The 13,110-nt window shown below is 39.6% G+C and overlaps 1 protein-coding gene across 2 annotated transcripts in view; it reads right to left on the bottom strand.

Annotated features, from left to right (window-relative positions):
• Window positions 1-13,110, bottom strand: part of LOC105826996 (ADAMTS-like protein 1) — a 198,865-nt gene that overhangs the window by 91,490 nt on the left and 94,265 nt on the right. For both annotated transcript variants that reach the window (XM_012665018.1, XM_012665019.1), the window contains exon 4: window positions 10,317-10,553. In XM_012665018.1, coding sequence (XP_012520472.1) covers window positions 10,317-10,553 — 237 coding nt within the window. The remainder of the gene's footprint in view (window positions 1-10,316; window positions 10,554-13,110) is intronic.

Genomic DNA, 13,110 nt, shown 5'->3' with positions numbered 1-13,110 from the left:
TGGATTATTTTCTTAATAAGCACCTGGATTCAGTTAGCTAGAATTTTGTTGAGAATTTTTGCATCTATATTCATAAGGGATATTGGTCTGTAGTTTTCTTTTTTTGATGCATCCTTTTCTGGTTTTGGTACCAGAGTTATGTTGGCTTCATAAAAAGTGTTGGGGAGGAGTCCATCCTTCTCGATATTGTGGAATAATTTCTGCAGGATGGGCACCAGTTCTTCTTTGTAGGTGTGGTAAAATTTGGGAGTGAAACCGTCTGGTCCGGGACTTTTCTTTTTTGGAATGTTTTTTATTGCTGTTTCAATTTCAGTCCTTGATATTGGTCTGTTCAGGAATTGTATTTCTTCCTGGTTGAGCCTACGGAGGCTGTGTGTTTCTAAGAATTTGTCCATTTCCTCCACGTTTTCCAGTTTGTGTGCATAAAGGTTTTTATAATATTCATAAATTATATCTTGAATCTCCTCGGCATCAGTTGTAACTTCTCCTTTTTTCTTCCTGATGGAGCTTATTAGAGTTTTTTCTTTTTTCTTTTTCATGAGTTTAGCCAGGGGCGTGTCAATTTTGTTTACTTTTTCAAAGAACCAACTTTTTGTTTTACTAATCTTCCTTATAGTTTCCCTGTTGCCAATTTCATTAAGCTCTGATTTGATCTTAATAATTTCCTTTCTTCTGCTGGGTTTGGGGTTGGTCTGTTCTTCTTTTTCCAGTTCTTTGAGTCGATTCATTAGGTTGTCTGTTTGTGATCTTTCTGACTTTTGGATATAAGTATTTATGGACATAAACTTTCCTCTCAGGACTGCTTTGGCTGTGTCCCACAGATTTTGGTAACTTGTGTCACCTGTGTCATTTAGTTCAAAGAATCTTTTGATTTCCATTTTTATTTCGTCATTTATGAAGGAATCGTTCAGCAGGGAGTTGTTTAATTTCCATGACTTTGTACAGAGATGAGAGTTTCTGCTGGGGTTGATTTCTATTTTTATTGCACTGTGATCTGAGAAGATGCATGTATAATTTCTATTTTTTTAAATTTTTTGAGGCATTCTTTGTGTCCTAGGATATGGTCAATCTTAGAGAATGTCCTATGAGCTGCTGAGAAGAATGTATATTCTGTGGTTTTGGGGTAGAATGTCCTGTAAATGTCAGTCAGGCCCATTTGTTCTAGGGTTCTGTTTAAGTCCATAATTTCTTTGTTAATTTTCTGTTTGGAGGATCTGTACTGTGCTGTCAGTGGGGTGTTGAAATCTCCGACTATAATGGTGTTGCTGTTCATCACATTGTTTAGGTTAAGTAAAGTTTGCTTTATGAATCTGGGTGCACCTATGTTGGGTGCATACATATTTAGAATTGTTATGTCTTCTTGTTGAACTGTACCCTTCACCATTATATAGTGGCCCTCTTTGTCTTTCATTACTTTTGTTGATTTAAAAACTAAGTTATCTGAGATCAAAACTGCTACACCAGCCTTCTTTTGGCTTCCATTTGCTTGAAATATTGATTTTCATCCCTTTACCTTGAGTCTAAATGCATCCTTGCAGGTTAGATAGGTTTCCTGAAGACAGCAAATACCTGGCTTGTATTTTTTTATCCATTTGGCCAGCCTATGTCTCTTGAGAGGTGAGTTCAAGCCATTTACATTTATTGAATGAACTGATAAGTGGGGTAAATTGTTCATCAAATTGTTGAGTTGCTTTTTGTTGCTTTGTTTTCTCTCGAGCCATTGTGGATTCTAGCCTTTGATCTTTAGCTTTTGAGTGGTTTTATATTCGTGAGTGTTTATCGTGCTGGTCCTTGTGTAATTCAGCTTTGAGTACTTCTTAGAGAGCTGGTCTTGTCTTGGTGAATTCCCACAGACTTTGTTTATCTGAGAATGTCTTTATTTCTTCTTCATATATAAAACTTAGTTTTGCAGGGTACAGAACTCTAGGCTGGGCCTTATTCTGTTTCAGAAGAATGAGAATGGGGCCCCAGGCTCTTCTTGCTTGTAGGGTTTCAGTTGAGAAGTCTGAAGTTATTTTGATAGGCTTTCCTTTGTATGTTACTTGTTTCTTTTGCCTGACAGCTTGTAGAAGGGCCTCCTTAGTTGATATTTTAGTCACTCTGATGACTGCATGATGTGGTGTCTTTCTATTTGCATTGAATCTCCCTGGGGTCAGCTGCGCTTCTTGTATCTGTATATCTAGATTTTTAGCAAGGCCAGGGAAATTCTCCTCTATTAAATCTTCAAATAGGTTATCCAGCCCTTGTGTGGTTTCTTCTTCATTTTCCGGAACACCGATCACATGCAGGTTTGGTTGTTTCACATAATCCCACATTTCTTGTAAGGTTGTTTCTTTTTTCTCTATTTTCTGCTCAATCTCTGTGACTGACTTATTTATCTGGAAGGAGCTTTCTTCAATCTCTGAGATTCTTTCTTCTGTTTGATCTACCCTGTTCTTCAGGCTTTCCACAGTGTTTTGAAGTGCCCTGAATAAGTCCTTTATTTCCAGGAGTTCGGTTTGATTTTTCTTTAATATTTCAATTTCTTTAGTGAATTTTTCTTCCAAATCCTGGATTTTTTTTGTTGTTTCCTTGTGACGGCTATCCATTTTTCCTTGCATATCATTGAGCTTACTTACAATACATGTTTGGAATTCTTCTTCTGTCCTTTTAGTATTCTGGACCTGGTTAGTGTTCATTGCTAGAGAGCTGGTGCTCCTCTTTGGGGGTGTGCTTTCCATTTGATTTTTCATACTTCCAGGAATCTTTCGCTGAGTCCTTCCCATCTGGATCCGCTGTTACTTTTGTTTTGTTCTGCCGCTAGAGGGAGCCGCTAGTATGTTGTCCAGGGTTCTCTTGACGGGAGGGGTTACTTGGGGAGCTTGTTTTGGTCTCTTGCTGGGGGTTTTGGTTCCCTAGTCGTGGGTTTCTCTGTTGGTAGCTCATGGGAGGCGGAAATGCAATCGTATCGGATGACCTGAACTGGTCTGGTGAGGAAAGTCACTGGGCTGTCAGCTATTGGTCAGTGCCAAAGCCCCAGGGACTGGCGCTTGTTGCAGAGGGGGAGTGGCTATTTATGTCTCACTGCTGCAAGCTCAGAGGCCTCCCAAAAGATGCTGGCCAGGGGGAGCGGGTTCCTCTCCAAACTACCCAAGGCCCCAGTGCCTTCACCTTCCGTAGGCGTCTGCCCCTCACAACTGAGGAGGCACTCAGAATTCACCGCTTAAAGAAACGGGCCTGGTTAATTGACTTTAGGTCCTGGAAGGGCAGAGCTCGTTGTGAGGGCTTCCAGGCTGGGGGAAGGGAGCCTTTCCGCACCGTGCTGCAACCTGCTGTGGGCCCTGGGTTGGCCTTAGCCCGCCCCCAGGGCGCTGGCTCCAGAGGGAGGCGCTCAGGGGCTGGGAGGTACCCGATCAGGGAGTCAGTCAAGTCACCAGGGTGCTCCGCAGTCTCCTTTATGTCTCCCTCCACAATCTCACGCCAGTCCAGCAATAGCTCTCGCTTGTACTGGCCCACCCTGAGCAGTCCCAATTGCCAGCAGCAGTTTCCAGGTTAGAATCCTCTACTCAGTAATCACCTCCCCATTCAGGACCCTCTGGGTGCCAGAGACCAGTTTCCTGACTCCTAACTGCCTCCGGAGGTAGCCCAGACCAGATCTTCCCCTGTCCAGTGCAGTCCTGACACGGGGCAAGACGCTTCCCACTCGTGTCCCCTCTCCACTGAGCCCCACATTTCTTGACCCGATTCTACATCCACATCACACAGGCCCCTGACTCTCGGTGGGCTTGTAAGTCAGTGGGGAAACTAGACTGTCTCGTGAGGGACTTATCCTGGTGCACTCATTGGCCAGGCGGGTGCAGCCATCCAAAGCTCCACTCTCTATTGTCTGTCCACGCTTTCCAGGTTTTGCGTTCCAATCTCCCGTTCGCCTTATTCTTTTTTCTGATTTGTGTGTCCCCCGCTGAATCTCCACCGAGTCACCTTGCTGTTTTTTTGTGGGAGAGCGATCCGATCATGTGTGGCAGACCGAGATCTATGTCTCTTTCTCTGGAAGCAGGGATCCAGGAGGCTACCTTAACTCCGCCATTTTTCTCCCCCCCCACCCATACTGATTTAGATGATGAAATTTGGGCTTTTCGAGTTGATATTTAGATGATTATTTTGGAGCTAGAGTTGATGCTGGAATGGGTTGAAACTTTTGGGGTATTGGGATCAGGTGAATATTGTGCACATGGGAAGGAGATAAATTTGGGAGTCCAGAAGATAAGCTGCTATGGGTTGTATTGTGTCCCCCCCAAAGATAGGTAAAAGGCAAAACTTCTGATACCTGTTAATGTGACCTTATTTGGAAACAGGATCTTTACAGATGTAATAAAATTAAGATGAGTTCATCGTCCATTAGGGTGGGCCCTAATCCAATATGATTGTTGTCCTGTCCTCATCAGAAGAGATGAAGACACAGACACAGGGGGAGAATGCCAGGTGATAACAGAGGCAGAGACTGTAGTAATGTAGCTGCAAGCCAAGCAATTCTAGGGATTGATGGTTACCATCAGAAGCTAGGAAGAGGCAAAGAAGAATTCTACCCAGAGCCTCAGGGGAAGCATGGCTCTGATGACACTTTGATTTTCAACTTCTAGCCTACAGAACTGTGAGAAAATAAATATCTGTGGTCTTAAGCTACCAGGTGAAGAAATTTGGGCTTTCATTAATCTGAAGGCGAAAGAGTACAATTGAAATGATTCAAGCAGATGAGAATTGAAGTCAAATCTGTATTTTAGAAGGAGCACAGATTTACAGTGAGGGGAATATAGTATAGTAACTATAGTATACTTTCCTGTATACTTATCATATCTCCCCTCAGAGTGTAAATTCTGAGAGGGCAGAGTCTCTGTGGAGAGAGAGGGAGAGAGAGAGAGAGTGAGTGTGTGTGTGTGTGTGTGTGTGTGTGTGTGTTTGTCCACTCATGTATCCCAGTATCTAGCATATGGTTAATTCCTAAGAAAAATTTGTTCAATGAATAAATAAAAAAAATATTTTCCACACTAATCCTACTTATGTATCATCCCTGAGGGAAGAGATCTTAATCAACTGTGTATCCTCAGTACCCAACATATAGCAGATTGTTTAAAGAGCAAATAAGGTTCAGAGACTAAGTAAATTCAACTAGTAAGTGGTAGTTAGTTTTATCTTTACTGTGTCATGCAAAGAGGTGAATAAAAAAGGCTATGCATTAAATATTTTAAGCAACGCCATGCTTCTAGGTGGAATTAGATTATGAAACAGAAGAAAAAATGGCCAACTCCTTGTTTCTGACATCACCACCTTTGGAATAACTGGTAGACATTTGATACTAGTGACTTAGGTCACAGACAGAGATGGAGAAATAATCATTCCATTCAATTCATTTCAAACTACTCACCACAGGAATTATTAAAAATGAAAAGAACTTCTTTGTTAGAAATACGGTTCATTTTAATGTTGCCAGAGTAAATTATAGACATCAAAACTCCATGATCCAATTTATTGCTTATTTTTGTACTGTATTATAAATTTTAAAACAATATTATATAAGGCATGACTTGAAAGGAATTTTCCTTTTCCTTTTTGACATACTTTATTTTCTGAAATAGCAATAAGCAATATTATATATATATGCAGATTTATTATAAAGGTCTTGTTTGTAATCACACTTTTTCTTTTGATGTGCATATATTAGGTACCAGCCAATGAATTCCATTAATTATGAAAATTAAACATACTTTTCTCTATTGGTTTTCAAAATAATCTCAAAATTACTTTTAATATCAGCACATGTTCTATCTGTAAATTTATGCTACTCTTTTAAAAATATGTTTAAAACAGAAACCGGCTTTGTACTTTACAACAAATATAAATGGGGTAATTTGGATAATGAAAATAAATGAATAACAGCAGTACTAATAGAGCTGATCCTATTTGTGATGGCTCATTAACTCTGTACAGGATGCAATTCGCTGCCCTGGATCAGGAGTTGATAATGGTACAACGTGGAGCTATTAGCAAAAGATGGCTGCAATGGAAAATTAACAGAAGGTCTGCTCATTCACTGGAAAGTCAGTATCCATTTTGTATGTATAACCATACTGAACCATGCACTCAGAAAGGCCACAAGAAGGAAAAAGATAAAGACAAGAAAAAACTTGGGTATACTACTAATACTGGTATGTATGTACATAGAACTAATAAATATGGATTTCTGGGGGACTAAGAGTTGTGTCCTTTAAGAGATTTCCAGGTGATTCTGGTTTGCAGCAAATTTGAGGACTACTGCCAAATGGTACCTGCCTCTGTTCACCTGGTCTCACCGAAAGGAATGGGAGTTTTGGAGTCAGAGAGAACTGGGTATCCCTGGGAAAGTCATATAATCTACCTGAGCCTCAGTTTCTTCATCTTTGAAATGAGCATAATTATGTCTAATGTGCAGAGTTGTAAATATTTCAAAAAATACATGTAAAGTGCTTAGATATATGATAGTCACTCTAAAATGGAAGCTATTATCATTACTACTACTACTAAATATATTACCTAGTATGATGCTCTGTTATTACCAAGTATGAATAAGGTATACTTTATAAATAGCAAAGATTCTAGAATTTTCCTGAAGCAAATTTACAACAAATACTGATAACCCACTTATGTATGATCTTGGGACAGTCTCCAGGTCTTAGTTTTCTCCTCTGTGAAACAGCAATATCTGTTCACTTCTAAGCTATTATCTGGGTCTAAAAAGCCTAGAACTCTACGGTTCTATTTAAGAGTTAAAGGCCCAAACAGTTTCAAGAATGTGGCCCGTAGTAGAGTATTAAATGAGTATAACTGAAATAAATTGGTGTGTATGAAAGTCAAATCTCTACAGCTCTGCTGTCATTTTCTATCAGGGGCAGACTATGTCCAAATCCAAATATTTGCATTTTTACAGTTGCTAATTTATATCTACCTAAGCTCAAAAATATTTGAAACAGTTTACCAAAAAAGCAGAAAAATTATAATAGGACAAAAATAAAGTCAGAAAAAAATCTAAGAATCTCCAACCAATGGGGTAGAAAAGAAAAATAAGGCAGGGGAAATGATTTTTTCAGGAAACTAGGAGAAGCTGTTTATAAAAACTGTACATTTAAGTAGGCATTAAGATTCGTATGTTTCAAAAAACATGAAAATAAGGATTTTTCTTAATATTTCTTACCAAAGACTGAAAATATTAATCACCAATATACAGATGCAACCTAAATAAAGAATTTTTGTCTAAGTAAAATGAAATTTATATATTTAAACTCTCTTTTGAGGTAGCAGTAAGTGCTTCAACTTTTCTTTTCATGACTAACTTCACTCTGGTCCTTCTGAAAAAGTACATACTGCATTTAAGTATTCCATCTTTATTCCTCTATCTTGTCATCCTCTATTTCTCCAATCGTTTTATAAAATTTAAGTGGGTTTTAGTTATGAAAATGCAGACTAAGAGGGTAGTGGTAGAAAGGATACAAAATTATAATACATCTTTACAAATCCATATTAAGTTGCAGCTTTCGATTCTCTCAGCATGACTGATTTGATTTATTGCTTTACACCCTCTGCCCTGGTTATAATCAAAATGAAAACTCCTTCCTGGTTTTAGACTCAGTCTCTGTTCTGTTCCTGCTGTCCCTGTACTGGCCCAGCCTCACTCTGGCTACTGTAAGAGCCTCTGTTTTAGCTGTCTCTGTCTCCAGAGACTTCCACTTTGAGCTTCCTATAACTGCAGCTATAACAATCTTTCTAAAGCAGAGCCCTGATTATGTCTTTTCGCCACTAAAACTTTCTTGGTCGCCCCCTGTTTACCATAGTCCTATCCACCATTCAAGCCTTCACGATTTTCTCCCAAACTACCTCTTTCTCCTTACTGCATATCTATCTGGGGCTTACCCTGCTCTCCAGCCAAACTAAATTACTTGTTAGTACTTAAATGCAGTCTGAGTTTTTCCATCACCTCTACCACACCACTGCCTCTAACAAGACAAATAAATGAGGAAAATAATACCAGTCATAATTTCTATGTATAAGTCACAATGCTTTTCAAATACAGTATAATTTACATTTGTTTCCAAATCAAACAAGTCACTCATGAGAACCTAAGTTAAGGCATGTGTACACTGTAACCCAAAGTCCAGCACTATCACTCCATATATGCTATATATGAAATTTATTCTTTGGCTGCTGAGATAGGATTCTCTTTCAGCTGCCAAGGTACATGAGGCCAACTGGCAGGACTAGCTTAGGAAAAAATATGCCACGTTGAACTGCCATGCAACAGAAACAAATGAAACCTAATTTGCTGACCTGTCTTGTTTATTTTGGTTCATTCAGCACGGTAATATAGTAGAAACAACACTGGGCTGGATCTCAGGAGACCTGGAATTTAGTCTCGTTTCTGCCATGACCAACCATACAACTTTCAGAAGATCATGCACATTTTCTGGTCTTCAGTTTTTTTCACTGACAAAACAGAAATCTTTTTTGCTTCACTCAAACAGGGTACATATAGAAGGCATTATTATTCTTTTTTTTGCCGCTCCCTACAACACAGCCCTTTTTCTGTATCTATTTGCTTTATAATTCTCTACTATTACTGAAGCTTTTACAGACTGCATAATTCCACTTCAACACTGCTGACAGCCCTAAAGGAGGAGGTAAATATCAGATATCACAGATAATGTTGTTCAACTATATTGCTTTTTAGGATGTTGACTGAGTAAACTCTAAGGCTCTTTCTAGGTTTAAAAGAATAAAATTCCATATTCAAATTTACATCAGGAATTCATATATCTCCTGTATATAAAAAACATATACATATATAAATATATAATCTCCATTCTCCTGACACTAGTTTTTCCCTGTCTCAAGAGTCTAAACTTTATGAAGGTTTAATGTCTGTTTCCCTCTTATATATGTAAAACCTTGCTTGACATCTCATATTTCTTGTAGTAATTTATACTACAGTTTTTCCTTTTACATCAGAATATAGATTTCAGATTTCAATAAACATATGAATATTAAACAACAAATTACTAAGACATATTTTATATTTCTCTTATGGTGCTACCTGTGATAGTGCAGATTCTGAAGAGAGAAAATTTCAGCCAATATCTTGGGAAAGGCAAATCTCAAAATTTTGTGTCTACTTTGTGAAATATAAAAGTATATGGTCAAGAATAGCACATAGAAAAATGATAGCAACTGCTTGCTCCAAAAACTAGTCTGGTCATCCGAATCTAAAAAGTGGACCTTAGGCCGGGCACGGTGGCTCACGCCTGTAATCCTAGCACTCTGGGAGGCCGAGGTGGTGGATTGTTTGAGCTCAGGAGTTCGAGACCAGCCTGAGCAAGAGTGAGACCCCGTCTCTACTGAAAACATAGAAAGAAATTATCTGGACAACTAAAAATATATAGAAAAAATTTGCTGGGCATGGTGGCACATGCCTGTAGTCCCAGCTACTCGGGAGGCTGAGGCAGAAGGATTGCTTGAGCCCAGGAGTTTGAGGTTGCTGTGAGCTAGGCTAACACCACAGCACTCACTCGAGCCAGGACAACAGAGTGAGACTCTGTCTCAAAAAAAAAAAAAAAAAAAAAGTGAACCTTAAAATGAAGGTGGCAAAGACTTGGCAAATATTCTCTTACTTGCCTCGCTAACTTTGCTACATAAAGTAGACATTGACCAATGGATATCAGAAATCAAACCTCTTTGCTATCCTGTTTTAAAGATTCACCTGAGTCAAACCCAACCTAGTTGACACTGCCATGTCTTTCTCTACAGTTTGTCTGAATTTTCGATACAGTGGGAATTACAGTAAAGAAACAACAAGTTCTCCTACAGTTTACTTAGGGATTTTAGAATTGGTCTCACCTGAGTTATTCTGAAAGTGCTATGTAAATAAAAATCAAGGCCTCCAAATACACACACACACACACACACACACACACACACACACACACACACACGCATTTCAGGAACAACCAAGCAAGGAGTAATTTCAAAGTCTAGTGCATAATTGATACATAATATTCAAGAATTTTTATTCTTCCATATGCAAGCGACACTCAAGGAAAGGAAAAAAAAACACTCTAGTCCACTTTTCCTTAACACAAAATACAACACTTGTACTTTTCACTGAAGTTTAACCTCAATTTTTAAAATTTTCATCATTTATAAACTCAAGAAAGCATAAAAATGAGAGATCCAGATAGTGGGAATATGCAAAAACTATTTACACAAAGATACTAAAACTCTCTGGACAAATTGAATGAAAAGAAATCAGCACTTACTTGGCATAAACCACTGATGCACATATCCAAAGATTCTGTATAGCAACGAGTTCCATCTAAGACCTTAGGTGCTAGTTCAACAACCAAGGCTGTTCCTTTTGCTTGGCACTTGAGTGAACATGGGTTGTCAGGGTCATTAGACACAGGAAGCCATTCGTAAAACTGGCCATGGTGCTTGACATCATTATGAGCAGAGCATTGCTGAGCTCGGAAATCACCTGATTCTGGTGGGCAGTCCTGGAGAAAAAAAGGGAAGGAACAAACAGGTTTAGAGGATAACCCCAAATAGAAAACTGGAGCAACTGTGCGGTCTGCCAAGGTCTTAGAAACAAAACAACATGTCCTCGTCATTACAGTTAAACCTCACCATGTCATCTAAGAGGTTATATGATTATATAGCTCTTAAAACATAGAAATCTGGAAAGGGGGCAGAGCAAGATGGCCAAACAGAAACCTCCAGCGATTGTCCCTCTGCACATATACTTAATTCAACAACTATCCATGCAAGCAAGCACTATCAGAAGAACCAAAAATCAAGTGAGCGATCATACTACCTGGTTTTAATATTTTATCAAGGAAAGAGGCACTGAAGAGGGCAGAAAAGACAATCTTGCATTGCCTACACCACCCCTTCCCCATCCTCTGGCAGTGCTGTGCCAGCTCGGAGAGTGGAAAGAGAATCTGTGTGCCCAGGGGAGGGAGAGGGAAGTGATTGTGGGATTTTGCATTGAAACTCAGGGCCACCCTGGCACAGGGGAACACAGCACAGAGCAGAATTCTGCTGGTGTCCATGGAGGGAGCATTTAGACCAGCCCTGCCAGAAGGAAATCCTCTGCCCCCAAACCTGAGTTCTGGTTAGCCCCACCACTGGCTGATAAAGAGCAGCCTGGGGCCTGGACTAAATTCATAAGGCAGTTAGGCCACAAAGGCCGTACAAAGAGCCAGTGGACTTGGGGTGCACATGACCCAGTGAGACACCAGCAGTGGTGGCCAAAACAGTGTCTATGTCACCCCTCAGCCAACTACAGGCAGTGTGACTCAGGGAAGTCTTTTTACAATTGGGGGAAAGGAAAAGGAAAAGTTCAGAGGACTTTGTTCGGCAACTTGGGTACCAGTTCAGGCACAGTAAAATAAAGTACTAAATGGGTTTGTGAAGTCCCTGAGTCCAGGCCTTAGTTACTGGAAGGCATTTCTACACCCACCCTGGGCCAGAAGGAAACATGCTATCCTGAAGGGAAGGAACTAGTCCTGGCAGGATTTACCATCTGCTGAGTAAAGAGCACTTGGGCTTTGAATAAACATCAGTGGTAGACAGACATCAGTCAGCATGGGTTTTGAGTGAGACTGGGCTGGCTTCAAGTTGGGGGAGGAGTGACGTGGGCCATAAGAGGGTGCTCACATCACTCCTCCCCCAACTCCAGCAGCCCAGCACAGAGAGTGAGGGAAGAGAGTCAGAGTCTTTGCCTGGAAATCCAGGGAATTCTCCTGTATCTTACTCAAGTCCATCCAGGCAAAACCACCAGGAGTCTGCAATAGTCATTACTGGGCTCAGGGCACACCCAGTGCTGATGTGGCTGCTGTGACCGAAGACCTAGATCACAACACTTAATTCCCTTTGAATACCTGGAAAGCCTCCTCAAGAAGGATGGGTTCAAACAAGCCCTGACTATGAAGATTAAAATAAATTTCTAACTTGTCAATGCCCAGACATTGACAAACATCCACAAGTATCAAGAACACCCAGGAAAACATGACCTCACCAAACAAACTAAATAAGATATGAGTGACCAATCCTGGAGCAATGGAGATATGTAACCTTTCAGACAAAAAATTCAAAACAAGCTGTCCTGAAGAAGCTCAATGAACTTCAACACAACAAAAAGAAGGAATTCAGAAGCCTATCAGAGAAATTTAATGAAGAGATTTAAATAATTAAAAAAAAAAAAACCAAGCAGAAGTTCTGCAGTTTAAGAATTCAATTGACAAGCTGAGAAATGCATCAGAGTCTATCAACAGCAGAATTGACCAAGCAGTAAAAAGAATTAGTGAGCCTGAAGACAGGTTATTTGAAAATACACAGTCAGAGAGAAAAAAGAATAAAAAAGAATGAAAGATGCCTTTGAGATCTAGAAAATAGCCTCAAAAGGGAAAATCTCAGAGTTATTGACCTTAAAGTGGAGGTAGAGAAAGAGATTGGCACAGAAAAGTTATTCGAAGAAATAATAATAGAGAACATTCCAAACCTAGAGAAAGATATCAATATTCAGGTACAACAAGGTCATAGAACATCAAGCAGATTTAACCCAAATAAGACTACCTCAAAGCATTTAATAATAAAGCTCCCAAAGGTCACAGTTAAAGAAAATATCCTAAGGGAAGCAAGAAAAAAGAAAAAAATAACATATAAAGGAGTTCTTGTATGTTTGGCAGCAGACTTTTCAGTGGACACCTTACAGTCCAGGAAAGAGTGGCATGACATACTCAAAGTGCTGAAAGAAAACCCCCTTACTCCTAGAATATTACATTCTGCAAAAATATCCTTCAAACATGACAGAGAAATAAAGACTTTCCCAGACAAGCAGAGGCTGAGAGATTTCATCAACACCAGACCTGTCCTACAAGAAATGCTAAAAGGAGTTCTTCAATCTAAAAGGATGTTAATGAACGATAGCAAATCATCTGAAGGTATATAACTAACTGGTAACATTAAGTACACAAATTCAGAATATTCTATTGCTGTAATCATGATGCAAAAACCACTTATATCTTGAGTAGGAAGCCTAAAAGACAAATG

This window comes from Propithecus coquereli, unplaced genomic scaffold, assembly GCF_000956105.1.
Source record: "Propithecus coquereli isolate 6110/MARCELLA unplaced genomic scaffold, Pcoq_1.0 Scaffold95, whole genome shotgun sequence".
Lineage (NCBI taxonomy): Eukaryota > Metazoa > Chordata > Mammalia > Primates > Indriidae > Propithecus > Propithecus coquereli.
Note: the sequence above shows the minus strand (reverse complement) of the source record. Positions and strands in the feature narration are given on the sequence as shown.